Source organism: Meleagris gallopavo, chromosome 5 (genome assembly GCF_905368555.1).
Source record: "Meleagris gallopavo chromosome 5, MGAL_WU_HG_1.1, whole genome shotgun sequence".
Classification (NCBI taxonomy): domain Eukaryota; kingdom Metazoa; phylum Chordata; class Aves; order Galliformes; family Phasianidae; genus Meleagris; species Meleagris gallopavo.
This window is the reverse complement of record NC_139408.1, coordinates 38,520,158-38,535,575: the sequence shown is the minus strand read 5'-3', so window position 1 is coordinate 38,535,575 and position 15,418 is coordinate 38,520,158. Positions and strand designations below refer to the sequence as shown.

Sequence of the window (15,418 nt, the reverse complement as noted above, 5' to 3'; positions counted from 1 at the left end):
GGGGAAGTTTAAATCAGAAAAAAAGACAGCACAGACATCGTGTTATCTCTGCACAAGCTGAGAGCAGTACAGAGGCAGTTTTATTGTCTAAGTGTCAAAGGAAGCAGGAAGAATTCTCAACATGAGGGCTATGGGAAGTGCAGTAAGAACTAACTCTAAATAAGAGTTCTGTGCTGGCTACATAAAGACACAGAACTACACCAATTAATTACAAAAAGACACACATGATATGATTCTTAAAGAAAGAAACCTTCCATTTTTTAATTAGTTCTGAGCAGTACCAGTGATAGAGATGTAAATGGTTTTGGAACACCCTATCCTATGCTAGAGTGGAACAGTGATGTGCATGGAAGGGGACCACTGTGGCCCCACTAGCACCATCTCAACCCTGACCTGGAGAGAGACTCTGCTCTGCAGAGATCATGGGGGATTCAGTCGCCTTCTTGGCCAAATTGAATTGCTTTTGAGCAGAAGGGGCCAGGGCACCACTGAAGGAGAATGCTTGTGATACAGTAAACACTTGCTAGGAAAACAGACAAAAAGTATTAAATTCCCTTAGGAGTTCAGCTTAGCTGTAGAGGAACCATCTCCACCTTGCTCTGGCAAAGCAAAAACCAAGCAGGATACAACTTGCTTCCATTGGTTCAGTTATTAACTCCATAATACAGGTCTTAATGTTAATAGGACAACAGTGCAACGACTAGAATACATGGTATTATTTCAGCCACACTTGCACAGTACACATGGGACACAGGCCCATCCTGCTTATATTTAGCACCTGATTATCAGGACCCCACTTGAAATACTTAACTTAGAAAAAGCAAGTGGTTAAAGCAACCAGCTTCCTGAAGTAATTCTTCAGAACCACTTGAGCAGGGTGAAGCGCATCTGATCCAGACCTGCCTTTTGGCAACAGTAGGATTCTTCTGTTAGTTATAGTTTCTTAAACTGCAGTTTTAAGGACAGTTATGTTTCAGTCTATACAACATCATGTGAGTCCACCTTAAGGGATAGGCACCTGATTAAGGCTTCCACCTGAAATACTTAAAAAAATAATTAAAAAACCCCCCACATTAAACATCTGATAACAGCAACACACTGTATGATCACAAACTATGTTCCAACCACAGTTCTGGAGTCATTTATTCTGGTAGACATCCAAGCAAACTTTGTACTGACCCATACAGGGCACACAGGTAAAATAGTCATAGTCAACTGAATAAAAGCACTCCACTCCCAGCTAAAACACTTGCTAACATATCTTAAGTTTCTAAAGACTTGTTTAGCTTTTCACATTTTAAAAGTTAAAAAAAAAACAACAAACAACAACAACAAAAAAAAAACAAAGGCCAGTGTGTCACAGACTGATGAAGACTTGATCCCACTTCTCAGTATATGATACTATCAGAGTGACACCACGGCAGAAAGTTCTTGGTTTTGCTCACTGATGCTTTTATCCATGAAAAAAAATTGCAGTTGGCCAGCTGTCAAAGGGACTTCTCTACATAAAAATATGAATATCTCCTTATTTCAAGGTTTGCATTATATTTAAGATAGTTTGCTAGTAGTAGGTCAGCATTTGTTCCAGTCACATCATTCAAAGCTGACCTGGACTTCACGTACAACGTAGGCAGTATCCATCCAATCTCTGTATTGGAGGCAGTTCCACAGGATTCACGAGGGCTCGTATGCAGAACAGACATCAGAGGGGACCTACTGAATAGTGAAAATGTATACCCCAGAGCTAAATGAACAATCATGTTAATATGTAACATTAAATAATTAATAGGACTCCTCAAGAGCCATGTTTTTTATTCAGCAGGCACTAAGGAGTACAAGTTACACCCTACATCCCTGTTTTCATTTCTTTCCTGCAGTTGTAAAGGCTGCAGAAGTGTGACAAAGACTCACCTCCAGCCTTTTTTTTAACAGATGAAGGCAGAGCAGAAGTCAGAGTAACTGGATGAGGGAGCTGAAGTGCAGAACAGGGTTCATTTTAAACTCTGCCCTCAAGTTTCTTAGGGCATAAATCTGGGTTGCACTAATCCTCTGTGCCACAGGGGACAGCTGTCTTGTTTGTTAGCAATGGAGCTAAACTTTGTATTGATGTGATTCATCTTGTAATAGAGACTAGAGGGAACAAGAGCAAGAAGGGGAAAATCGGTCATTTTCCCTTTCATTGCGCTCTCTGTTGAACTGGAGATACAGAGCAAAAGACAGGGCTTCTTCCACACAGAGAAACAGAAGGTGGCTTGCAATAGTAACCCCTAGTGTCTGTTCCTGTGTCCATCTTAAGGAGTCATGGATACTAGATACATAAGAATTAAATGACTCTTAATGAACATAATTGTGCAACTAAATCTTAAAAGAGGATATTGTTTCTGGCTACAGCTGGTGAGTGCTCTCAAGGATGAGGATTAAGAGACCTTGAACTCCACCTGTCATTCATTCTTTAAACATCCACTTCCTTGGTTTTCTAAACTATTGGCCTCAGTTACATCCTGCAGGAAAGTGCTTAATTAATTGGTCAAACAAAGCATTTTGTTTTTAGCCATTCTGCCCTGGTGATCTAATGCTGCTTAGCATCCCTTTTGCTCACCTCTTAAGAAAACATCATTAGCATGCAGCTGACCCCTTCACTTACCACATCTTTTCTGAAGTTTCTCCCACCCGATGCACTTCCCCTTCTCTCCAGCTAAAAAAAACTCAGGTCTGTCCAGCTATTAAATGTGCTCCTTATGAAGCTCCTCATTATTCTTGAGCTTTCCAGTTACTCTGAGTAAACTAACTTGCCAACTAGAATCATGGTGTGGATGCATCCTAGTTTCCTGTGACTTACATGTTTTTTCCTGGATTTCTTCTGCTTTAATAAAACCTGACATTTAGTCTCTTTTGCTGACTGCTGCTTGTGTTTATCATATAATTCACAGTGGCACCTGAACTTTCAATCTGTTGCATAGCAAACAGTAGACAAAGGCAGTTTTTGGCTTCCACATGATCCATGTTATTTACAGTTAGCTGTGGTACCTTTACAGCTAATATGATTGTTAGTACTCAGATGCTAAACACGTTAATTTACAGCCACAGAAATGAACAGAGGATGGATTCAACTGGCTGCTTGGCTTGCTACTGCCATCTATTTTTAAGTTGTTGCATACAGCCGGAATGCAAGGGAGGGGACAGGTGTTGCACTGCAGTATGGAAACAAATATCTTCTTCTGCAATAACCTTATCTTGAATCAGCAGCAGGTTATGCCACCGCCCTGTGTACTGTCCTCCTGGTGATGCAGCAGAGCAGAAAAGTACAGACAACTAAGAGAGCTCAGAAAGAAAGACAAACTGCATGGTATGGATATAGTGCCTGACAAGTTACATCACAGTTAAAGATGTACAATTAGGAACCTGTAAGGCCTGAGTTAAATCGCTTGTGGGTGGTGCTTTGAGGATTAACACTGCTTTAACTTGGCAGACGATCTGATTTGTTTGGGGATAAGAACCCATTCTCTGCCACCAGAATAGCACTGCTTATGAGTGTGGCACAACTATCCTGCAACAAAAAAAGCCCTGATGGAGCTGAGCTCCATCATGTTTCTAATGAGTCCACAGGAAAGCATAAGCCCAGTTCTAAGAAAATTATATACTTAGTACTTCAGAAAGCTTAGCTCCTTGTCAGTTTTGTTGTAAGATGGGTATCAGTTTCTTTCCAGGACACTGCAACTCTCAGGCACAAATTTTGCATCCCCAGATCAGTGTACCAGATCACTGCAATGCCACACTGTTCTAATTTATGCCAACTCCAATTTCCATGTCTTAGACCTCTAAGAGAGACCTGACAACACTCCAGATTTCTGACAAGCGTTACACAGCATAATCAGCAGTAAAACACTCCAGTCAAAGCTATAACCAGGCAGAGGTTCAGCCTGATCCTTGGGGAAGGTTTGCTTAAGTGGTGCTGTTAAATACTGCAGCTCTCCAATGAGCCAGAACACAAGCACAGCTCCAGGACTGGGATGGGAAACAACTTTCAGGAAGCTTGATGCTGAACTGGTAGGAAAGCAGCTACAACCTCATTGAGCAGGGCTTCCTCCCAACACGTGCCTGTAACTAACACTAGTATCAGTGAGGGAGAAGCATGATCTATGTGGAAAGGAAAAACGCTTGTAAAACCTGTTCAGTAAATTCTTCTTTAGGTGTTCTCTCTTAAAACTTACACTTCAGTGACTGAAATGCCTTCCATAAGCTTTCCACTTAGCAGTCGCTACAAGTTAATAGAAGACTGATGAAGAGATGACTTAAAGTTCAGGCTGCCAGCCAGTCCCAGCCTCCCTTGATGGATGTTTCTGTGCCTGCTTCCACATGGCAATGGCTTGGGCATATCTCGACCCACTTCACCACAAAAAGGACATGCTGCAGCAGCTCCTCAGAATCACAATGACTTAAGATTATTATCTGTCTACTCCCTCAGAGCCAATGAAATGTATTGAAATAGGATTAAACATATAAGATACAATTTCCCCAGATGAAGATGAGGCCCTTACATGATCAGTAATAAATTGGGCTGAGAAAATTATGCCCTCTTACAAGAGCATTGCTTTCAGAATGACAAAACCAGGAGTTTTTGCACAAGATGTGGGGTCATCCCATTCCAGCATGACTCCTTCCTCTGCTCTGCATAGGCTCAAGACTTCTGTGCAGATAGGGAAGAAGTACTGTTGAAGAGATGCTTAATCTTATGTGCTGTCAACTCAAAAAATTGATAAGTCCACTGATCCCACTCACTTCTTATTGTCCCTGCAGCACACTCCCATAGATGTACTGATCTTTTTATTTCTTTTTAAAAAAATACTTATTTCAGTGAGTTAAGATGGACACCTCTTCCAGAAACAGGCAGGTGAACCCTTTGGGACCCATGGGATCCAGTTCTGGGACTGTCCCACTAGAAAGTACCTGGTAAGACCAGCACTCTGTTCCATTCCCACTCCCCTGTCCCCTTTGTCAGAATTGCAGCAAGTGGATCCAGGTCCCAGCTGTGTTCAGCAAGAAGTCTGTAGAGCCTTCTCACACCCGGATTTGGTACCCATTGAGATCTGGCATGGCTTTGGAGTCAGCAGGCTTCTTCTCACCAGATGGCCTGTGTGCAGAAAGGGTAAGAACTATTCAGGAATTGTTTTTCTGGAGAGGAGAGCCTGCACGTATAGATGCTAGCACAGAAGAAGCATATAGGAAAGCTTCACAGTTAACCTATGTGGCTGAAGGCAGGATTTTTTGGTAACCACCAACTCTCTTGGCAGTCTCCACAGGAAGAGAACACAAGTTAGGAAGAATAGGAAGTCTACAGTGGTATGCCAGATCACTTTGATGAAAACAGTCCCACTGACCAGTGAGCAGAATCTCTTTGGGCATAGGTTTGTGAGATAACAAAACTGAGACTCCTAGGCAAATACCAGGCACCAGGATCACTGACTATTTAAGCAGCCTCCCTCCTCCCCACCTAAACATCAAAAACAAAACAAAAGCAACCAAACAAAAACCAAAGCCCCAGTAACAAATCAGAAGGGTAAAAAAATAACAGTAAGAAAAAAATAAAAGCAAGGAAGAGTCTGTCAAACAAACAAACCAAAGATGCACTAGATAGGCATTCTGGCCAGCAGCCCCACTCACCGTCGGTCCCCACGGCTGTTGCGGCGATGAGGACTGGCCTGACCTCTTTGTGGGGAGGAAACATCTTTCTTTCTGTCCTTGGTGGGAGACGGTGGCCCTGTTCCTTTGCCAATCTGCCAAAACAAACAAAAAAAAGAGAGTAACATGAGCAGAAAACAATACTAGTAGTAACCAGAAAACACGAAGCTGAAGAACTATTAATTAAATGGGAATAAGAGACAAAAAAGCAAGATAAGTGAACCAAAAATATAAAAGCCAGAAAACAAACTACAATCACTGCTGTGGCTCCAAGGAATGTATACAGTCCAAGGTAATCACAACTTCAGTACTGCCCGCGCGTCCCTTATGGGACCAGCCTAATCACAAAGCAGAGGGGCCAATTCACACTCCACTCCATCACCATTCTAATTCCCCCAACATGCCATAGGCCGGGCAAGACAGTGGATGCTGCAAACTATTACTACTTCATGCTGTCTGCTCACCTTGAGCCTCATGTCACGGGCATGTCTCTCAAGCTCTTTGCGAAAGTCTTCCCGGCTTAGCTTGTCTAGATCCAGGATGGAATGCTTCCACTCAATCTGCTCCACACTGTGTGGGTCGTGGGACACACAGTGCCCCAGCTTCACCTTTTTGAGCGTGTGCCAGCAGCGGCGATACGCCTCCTCGAAGTCAAAAATGAGTTCACTCAGTGTGCGGAAGACGGGTGCTTTGTACATGAGCTCTTCACGTCGGCTGATGCCCAGTGCCCCATAGCGGCCTCCAAAGTTCACCCCCAGCACGATGTGTCGGAAGTAGTTCCCTGAGAAGTGGGTTTTGAAGCTGATGGGGAAACGGTCCAGCGTAGTCATGTTGTTGGTGAGGTAACTAACAGCAGCCACTATTCAGGAAACAACCAGTGATGCCAGTTGCTTGGCAAGCTAGTTCCTTCTTGCTTCAAACCCCCCCAACCTGCTTAGCACCCTTGGTCATTCAAGTTGCCCTATTGATGAGGAAACCAGACTTGGCCTTTTCACCAAGGCAGTCAACAAAAAGGAGCTCATTTCCAGACAATTTTGTGATGCAGAAGTTGCAACACCAACACATTTAGTGTACTGTATTGCATAGTTTCAAGCTGCAGTGCTGTAGCATTATTCATTAGCTTGATTTAATCTGTTTCACTATTATTTCACATAGAAACTGAGGATCCTTCAGTACTCGGACCACCTTTCTGAACCACTTGCCGTCTCTGCCCCTCCAAGTGGTTTTGTCAATTTGCATCAATAATCTGTAGTCCAGTCTATAGATGTTGACTGTGCATAGACTGCCTGGGAGATAGTTGGGAAAAGCAAGTTCTTGAAGAAGGCACAAGCCTAGAATTAAAGGCATTGCCTAACTTGACAAGCAATGCTAGCTATCATACATAATTAGGTGTTGGGGAGGATCCCTAATTTATCTTAGTGTAGAACACATGCAGGCAACATTGCAGTAAGGGAACAATGTTATCCACAAAGGACCTCCTCACCTAACCCTAGCTAATATTTTTGCCACTTTTATATGTTCTTTTCTCTTTTACTTGCTTCCAAAGTAGTCCTTAGCAGCACCCCATCTCTGAAGAACTAGTTCTACTATTTCAGAAGATTGCTTGGATTTGGATTTTATTGGTAGGGATTTTGGAGAGAACTGGAGAAGAAAAACAGGGGTGTAGGGCTTGGTGACAACATTTATCAGCAATCTCAAAACATCAGAGGGGAAAACTCAAGGATGGTCAGGCATGCACATTTGTGGGAGGAAAGGATACATTCCCAGGATCACAGCTTCCAGGCATTTGATTGGCAGGGCCTCTTTGGTCATTTCTTTGGCCAGATCCATCAGCCTGTGGAGCAGGACAAGGGAAAGATGAGGAGAATTAGAGGGCTTGCACTATGCAAGTATGGCTAGTCCAGCCCTTCTGCAGCATATATGCAACATGGATTTCCAGGAGAGGCAAAGGCGCATCAAGGCTAGGGAAAAGAAGAGTGTTTTAGGAAGATATAAATCCAAACCTGCGCTCTTCCACACATTGTCACTGCTTACAAGGAGCTCCTACAGAGAGCTGTAATTATGCTGCAAGCCAATGTCTTGTTCCCAGGGAGACCACAGCACTTGGCTCAGTGAGTTCTGGGTGGACACTGACATGACCAGAAGCAGAAATCTCAATGCACCAAGGGCCAGCAGCGTTTGCCTCATAAGGCTCAAGAACAACAAAGGCCTCTTCTATGGCATGAAACAGTATTGTTCTACATTCAGTAAATACCATGGAGACATTGCACTGACTACAACACAAGACACCCAACTTCCCATAAGCCTGTGGATCAGACAAATAATAAGAAGCCAGTCTTGAGAGAGTATGCTGACCAAGAGAGCCAGTGAACATCAGGTGCTTATCGACAGAAGCTTATCAGGCACAGTTCTTCTCCAAGGTTTGCAGTTGAGAGAATTCTCCTCCTCCTTCAGAGTATGACACACCTAAAGTTTAGCAAGCATACACACTGCAAAGGCACTCACAGGTACGATAAAGTTAGCCCTATAAAGATGCTTGACTTTTAGAAGGATTGTTTAGGGCAGGACCTAGCTTCAGAATCCATCATAAGTTCATGTACTTATATTGCAATTAGAAACAGGAAGAATCTGCACATATCTGAAACAATTCTGTCATTTTACTTGATCTACTGATTCATGACAACAAAACTTACCCTTGTCCTTGAGAAAGGCTACACAAGCTCTACTCAGCCATACCCCAGGCAATACAGAATAAAGTCAACTAAAGAAGGATGGCGCTTCAGTACTGAAAATGGTGATTGCCTTCTAGACCTTGGTCAGGGGCTCAGTGAACAAACAGTGGGTATAGCAAGGCCCCAACACTTTAAAGCAAGGATTAAGTGTGGTAGAGGCTGCCAGCACTTACCCAGTCAGAGGTCTGCTCTTCTTAATCTCAAAGAATTGTGTCCCAGTGTGATTGTACCTAGAAGTAAGAGGTTAAGGGCTTGGCAGTTTGGAAAGTAGAGTTTTGAAGAAAACCTGCCCATAGAATTTTCATGATACTATTTCTCAGAGCAAATTCAGGATCTCACAAATACAGTCACAAAGCAAGAAAATTCCCATCTCCCTATTCCACATTTTTCCCCACTTATAGTTCCTCCTTAATCCCACTCTCCTTTTTTCTTGTCAATTCTTCTTTTCCTTCTCACCACATACAGGTTTTTCCACTTCATTTCCCAAAGGTCTGTGCTGACAGACCAAGCTCTCCTCATTTTTTCGGTTATAAGGGCAGAGAAAGTTTGATAGATATGTCTGCTCCAGTCTGCACAGAGCCTTAAAATGTTATTGGTACTTTACTCTTAGTCTGACAGGGACTCAGTCTGAGACACAGAGTCCTTGATGGGTGAGAGGTGCCAAAAGGACTGCCACTGTACCTTTTGCAAAGGCGGAGGTCAGGACTGGATCTGTGTCTCACCACTGAGATTACACTATGCTTGCAAGGCACATACCTGCTATCCAGCATAGCAAAGATGGAGCAGCTCTGAACAGAAAGGGGCAGGATACCACAGATGCACGCGAGCAGGGTGGCTGACTAACCTTTAAGACAGCTACAGAAAGGCAACACACTGTGCCTATCTAGACCCTGCTCTCAAGGTCTTAGATATATACATTTTAAAAGAAATGTGACTATAAAGCCAGTGTGGACTGATTAGAGTGGGTGGTGGGGAAGGGCCTCTGAAAACATGCCATGGAGCAAACAAGATCAGGTGGTAACTTGGACAGAAAAGAAACAAAGCAGCAAAACAAACCATCATCCAAAGCCCAGTCTCCTGTTTTCAGGAAACAAGCTTCAGTTCTTCTGCAGCTAAATCAGAATGAGCTCTTCTCTTTTGTAGGGAAAGAAAATCTGCTTCCTTCTTCTTCCTGGGTAATCATATCAGTGACTAAGGTAACAGTAAAGGATACTGAAGCTCCCTGATGTAGCGCTGTACGGCTTCCAGGCGCTCAGGGATGGGGGTGGATGGCTGGAACGCAGGCACACTCGGTATGGGAATCTGAAACAGAGAACAGACCATAAATCGCCACTTCGAAACCTCTCCAGCTTCTTTTGAACTCAGTGATACACAAGTACATAAAGCATATTCCTCTAAAACCAGCCCCTTTTGCTGCCTGAAGTGACCGTGCCAGGTACATTCCTCTGTCCCCATACTAGTAACTGATTCACTGGTAACAACACCACAGAGAAGCAACACCACAGAGCTGCAAGAGAAAATGCCCCAAAGGGTGCTACTCTTAGGGAGTGTAACAGGCAAAGAATTAGAATGAAATTAACTGACAAGGCAAGATGTGAAACGAGAGCGCTATCACACTGGGGAGCCTGGGCCCATTTGAGTAGGCAAACTGGAAAGCACAAAACAAAAAAGAGAGAGAGGTAAAAATTGAAAATAATTTCCCCCAAAGCCACTGGAGCAAAGGCTTACAAGAATTCTTACTGCCTCCTGGAATCTCGGAGGAGTTGGCACTGACTAGGACACAGGCTGGACAGCATGACTCCCCACCTTCTGTGTTGTTTTGAATTACATAGGGAATGACTTCCGAAAGTTCACCATTCAGACTGCTGTCCCATTTTAAGGCCTCAGCCTTATGGGTCCAGTCCAACTTTCCCCTCCATTTGCTCCACAGGGGATAACTGCAGCTTTGTCAGCGGCTGAGAAAATGTGTCTAAGGAAGGGAAGAGGTCCTGTCTGCTCAGCTACAGTGGACAGGCAAGCCAGGATGCAGACAGCCCTGACGACACATTCATTCAACAAATATAATGGAGAAGACACAAATTTGGTGTGACTGACAGGCTCACAGAAACAATTCAGCATCTTCCCTCTGAAGGATAGCTCATGCCTTTCACACACCCATCTGATACCAGACTGTAGCTTTTCACAGCAGTTTGATTTTTAACATTTCAGTTCCTGCTCAGAATTCCCCCAGACATGGGCTATCCCCCACCTAAGAAAGCATGAGTCAGAAACAGATCTTCCCTTGGGACCTTCCACTCTGCTGCACACCAACTGCCTCTCTTGGCAGCAGATTTGTAGCCAGCAGCACTGCTGAGCCATTCATCTCCCTCTGCTTGTGTATCTGCAATCACTCATTTCCATGCCTCCTCCTTCTGCCTTGGGCTGCCAGAAGTGACCAGTGAAACAGGCCAGGCACCTGCACCAGCTGAAAGCAGAGCCAGTGAGCATGGCTAGTTCTCAGTCAGATTAGTTCCCTGCCCTGGTTTGCCACATGGCCACATCCTGCTTGTGCCAATATGATAGAGTGGCCAGGGACTGTCCTTGCCTCTTGAAACTATATGGTTTTTCAATCTATCTACAACTACCATCAGCAAGCACATATTGAGGTAAACTCAGTCTCTACCCATCTCGATCTTTCTTTTCTTCTTGAGGTAAGAAAATAGTACCATTTGGACACTGGTACACATTTTCCTAGCATCTCTTGGATGTTCCACTTCACCATTTCCAACGCCTTGTTTCTGTACCTTCTTTGGAGCAAGCTAAGGCACTTGCAGGAAACACAAAGCAGGAGCAGATGTGAAACTGTGTTCGTTCAGCCACAGCAGGAGCAGGGAAGGCTCCAGAGAGTAGCACAGAGATGGAGCCATCTCTGGAACCACGTGAGCTGAGTCAGTTTGGATGCTGGGAGCTGACAACTGAGTCATAGGATATCATTTCCAGGCAGAAACAGCCAGAGAGGTAACAAGCAGGACAGTATGACTATTTCACTTTGTTTCATTTCTTCAGCTTGGGGACTTTCATGCTTTTGGAATGGATTACCATTCCAAACACCGATTAAGTCCATGTTGATAGCACAGATTAAGGATGCTCCTTTCCTCAAAGGACTGACACTCTGTAATGACAACCAGTTCAGCCGGGGACTAGTTAATACAGAGAGCTGCGTGCACCTCAAGTAATTAAACTGATGAAAGTACAGTGTGCTCACTTTCTCTCAGATCTGGGCCTCCAGCCCAGACTGGGCTATAGTTTCTTGTACATCTACAGCATTTTACTGGGGCAAGAGAGGAGGAGAGGAGAAAGGTCCCCATTCCTCAATCCCACTCTGACCCCAACAATTTGTTCTTACCTGGCACTATCCATTGCATATCTCAGAAGGCTTATAAATAGTAGGCAGTCTTAACAGTCCTCCAGGATGCAAAGAGGAATTAATTTGCAAGAGAAACAAGAGAAAATCAGATCTATTTTGCTCTCCCTTTAGTTGCACTGAAAGCTGGAGAGAGAGCTAGGAAGAGAGCCCAGATTTCCAAGAGCACATACCTCTGCCAGGCTTAGCAGACTGAACACATCCTTGGTCCCTCATCACTTTGTTGAGGGGCTGCATCACCCCACCCTTGGATTCCTGCATGCTGACAGGCTGGCTTTATGCACAGAACTGGGCCTGACTTCAGAAAGAGGATCCAGAGAACAACAGATTTTTATATACTAAGTGGGCTATCATGTGCATGAGACAAAAAGGATGGGAGAGAGGCAAAAAGCTCCAGCCTTATCTATGTCGCAGGGATACATTTTTGGCCAGCCTAGTTTAGCAACAGCTTCTTTTACAGTGCTTTTATTTATCTGAGCTCCTCCCTGATTTCCCTTTTGTAAGCCGCATGGGAGCAGTATCAATCCCAGTCATTAGCCTGACTAAAGAAATTGGATTTTCTTCCTCTCTATCCATACAAACTCATCAGATGCAGTACTCCCCATCTTTGCCCTCATAACTACTGCATTTAAAATCTAGCCTTTCTTAAAAAGGCAAGGGCACATCGTTTTGTATTTCCATTGTGAAGCTCCAAGCAAAGCAGTATCACACCTACAGCTAGAAAGGGAACAACCTACGAGATGGTGGCACACTCAACCTTTGCATGCACAGCCAGCCAATCAACTGTATCCTGCCAGCTTGGCCTGGCTTGCTTGATAAATACTTCAAACCTACCAGAAGGAAACCTTTGGCCCCAGGGGAGATGTCTGAACACAACACCACAGCAAACACACAGCTTCAGCAGCTGATCTGTGAACATTCCCACAGTGTCTGGACACAGCCTTATGCAGTCATCATTTTATGGCATTATGTTTAGCTTATGGAAAACTCTGTCAAGAGTTACTTCCCCCAGCATGGGCCATACTTCAAGGCAAAAATTTCGGAGTGAACAAACCACTGTCTGACTCCCAACACTTAAAAAGGTGTAATTGCCTTTCAACCTATGGAGAGTATCTGGCCTTACAGAGGAGCTTGCTCTGCTCAGTGCCCTAATTCTCATCTGTTGCATCAGTCATGCAAAGAAACTTAATGACACAGAGATGCATCTCAAGCAAACCTCAAAGATAAAAACACACTCCCAGAGGGGAGGAAGAGCTGGGAAGCAGAGCCCTTTCATCCTAGCTGCTTCCCGCATCCTGCATCTTCTCTGTAGGCCCTGGTGAGCTTTGGATAGCATTTCAAATTGTACAGCGCTGAACAGAGTTTATAGCTCTGGTTCCCAGGAGTGCTAGCAGACAACAAACAACAACAAATAATGGATTGACCACTTTCATCAGTTATTCTAGAGGAGCACATCCTGCTTGTGTCCCCTGTCTGTGACCCTATGGCACTAAAACTGTAAAAGACTGCTAAGTGAGAACAAAAGCAGAAGTACTTCACATCATGACACAAAACAGAGACTGAGCACAGTATTCCCCTCCCTTCCTGCTTCACACTCCTGTTTGTGAGCTTCTTTCTTCCATTTCCCTAACCAAATCATCCCTTCTGATCAGGAAATTAAGCACTGCGTGCCCTGACCGATCAGAAACACATTTTCAGCTTTCACTCAGGCTCAGAACAAAGTCCAGGGAAATGTGAAAGGGAAAGGAAAAGTCTAGTGGGGTTAGAATATGGCCTACAGTCAGAATTTAGAATTTGGTCTGGTTGCTGCCGTGTAACTCCTCACTGCAAAAAGGAACTTCGGCCACACACATCTCCAGAGCTCCCTGAGGACAGCGGTACAGGTTGCCTGTATGCACACCATGTAACAGTGCAGTTTTGCCTACTTCAAGTTTCCTTCTCAAGGAATGAAGTATTTGCTAAGACAGCACAGGCAGAAAATGCCTAATCTTTTTGTATTTCAGTTTCCTGTTAGCATGATGGGAACACTCCCCTGACTGGCCAATGGAGCGACACACCAAGTATTCGCAGTGCCTTTTGTTCACAAGATACCAATGGAAAGAGGGAATTTTTCTCCAGTTAAGGTGCAAGCAAATAGCAACAACCACCCGGATTCATGGGCAAATGATTCGGTAGGGCCCAAAGCTACACAAAATGCCCATCTCTTCCTCTGCAGTTAGGCCAGGAATATGCTTGGAAATGACATCTAACCCTACACCAGCAAAAAGCTCTGTGCCCGTTTGCTAGCTCCTCTTCAGATTCTCGGGCATCAAGGGTCCCTTTTCCATCAGATACGGTTCTGTGCAAGAGTTCCTTATACAAACTGTGCCCGAATCTAACTTCTGATGCAAAGCCTCACCTCCCTCGGACCCCCTCCTCCCGTGCGGGGACTCCCCAGCCCAACTCCTCACCTTTCCATCGTCCATCCCTTTTCTCACTTTATTAAGCCGGCCCATCTCCCTCCCACACAACGCGCACACGAAGGCCGTTTACTTTCCAGCACGGCCCCTCGTAAGGAGGGCGATTCGTCAGAGCCGGGCACCGCGATCGGACACAGCCCCTCGGGCCCCGCCAAGAGGACCGCTCCGAGCCGCAGGGCCGGGCCAGCGCCGCCGCTCTCGCATTTCGCCTCTCCCCTTTGCGCGCCCCTAAGGCCGGCTCCCCCGCGGCCCCTCACCTTGGGCAGATCGGCGGCGCCGCGGATGCGCTCCGCCACCCGCTCCCCGTCGGGGTGGATCCTGGCCACATGCCGCCACATCCGCTCCCAGGTGGGCTCGTCCACCGGCAGCCCGCCGCGGTTGACGAAGAACGGCACGCCGCCGTCGCGCAGGTCCTCCTCGCCCTCCTCCTCCTGCTCCTCCTCCCGCGCCGCCGCCGCTTCGCCGGACGCGGGGAGCCTGGCGGCGGCCGCGGCCCCGCCGCCCCCCGGCAGCGGCATCGCCGCCGCCCGCGCTCAACGTCCGCCGCCCCTCGCCGGGCCGCCGGGAGCCGTGTTCCGCATGGCCCGGGCGGGAGCACGGGGCGTCACCTCCCGCGGCGCGGCCTCGCCGCCCGGAGGATCAGAACAGGGGGCCGCGGGGGGAAAGAACGGGGGAAGAGAGAGCCCGGCGGGGCGGCGCCGGACGCCTCCCGCCCGCTCGCATCAGGCCGGGGAGGCGCCGGCGGCCCGACGGCCCGCGGCGGAGAAGGGGGGGCGCGGAGCGGGGCGGGGCACCCCCGCCGCCGGGGCACCCCCGCCGCGCCGCCTCCCGAGCGCTCCGCGGGGCGGGCGGAGACGGCCGCCTCCCGGCCGCTGCCGCATGCGGTTAACAAAGCCGCCGCGACGCGCTGGGCTGGGCCGAGCCCGGCCCCGCTCCGCCCAGCTCCGCCCCGGGCCCGGCGTCTGAAGCCGGCGCGGGGGTCGCGGGGATCTCGCGGCCCACCGGATCGGCGGGGCTAGCGTAGACGTCGTCCACCGCAGCCGTCGGCGCGCGGCGGGCGTGTCGCTACTGTCCGCGGGCGATAAGGGCCCAGGCGGCTGCGGCCGACGATAAGCGGCGGTGCGACGGAGGGAGCGGGCGCGAGC

The 15,418-nt window shown here is 46.8% G+C and overlaps 1 protein-coding gene across 2 annotated transcripts; it reads right to left on the bottom strand.

Annotated features, from left to right (window-relative positions):
• Positions 1–37: 37 nt before the first annotated feature.
• VASH1 (vasohibin 1) lies at positions 38–15,412 on the bottom strand. 2 transcript variants are annotated; one of them, XR_014883664.1, is made up of 8 exons: positions 14,531–15,412; positions 9,625–9,713; positions 8,585–8,641; positions 7,439–7,513; positions 6,144–6,525; positions 5,662–5,774; positions 4,948–5,131; positions 38–1,716 (listed from the first exon to the last, which is right to left on the bottom strand). XR_014883664.1 is itself a non-coding variant. In XM_031553775.2 (7 exons), the coding sequence occupies exons 1-7, from the start codon at positions 14,789–14,791 to the stop codon at positions 5,059–5,061; spliced, it is 1,050 nt and encodes a 349-aa protein (XP_031409635.2). In that variant the 5' UTR covers positions 14,792–15,412; the 3' UTR covers positions 38–5,058. The 2 variants fall into 2 exon arrangements, 1 of the variants encoding a protein (XP_031409635.2); XM_031553775.2 differs by having other exon boundaries at positions 38–5,131.
• Between the last annotated feature and the right edge of the window lie 6 nt (positions 15,413–15,418).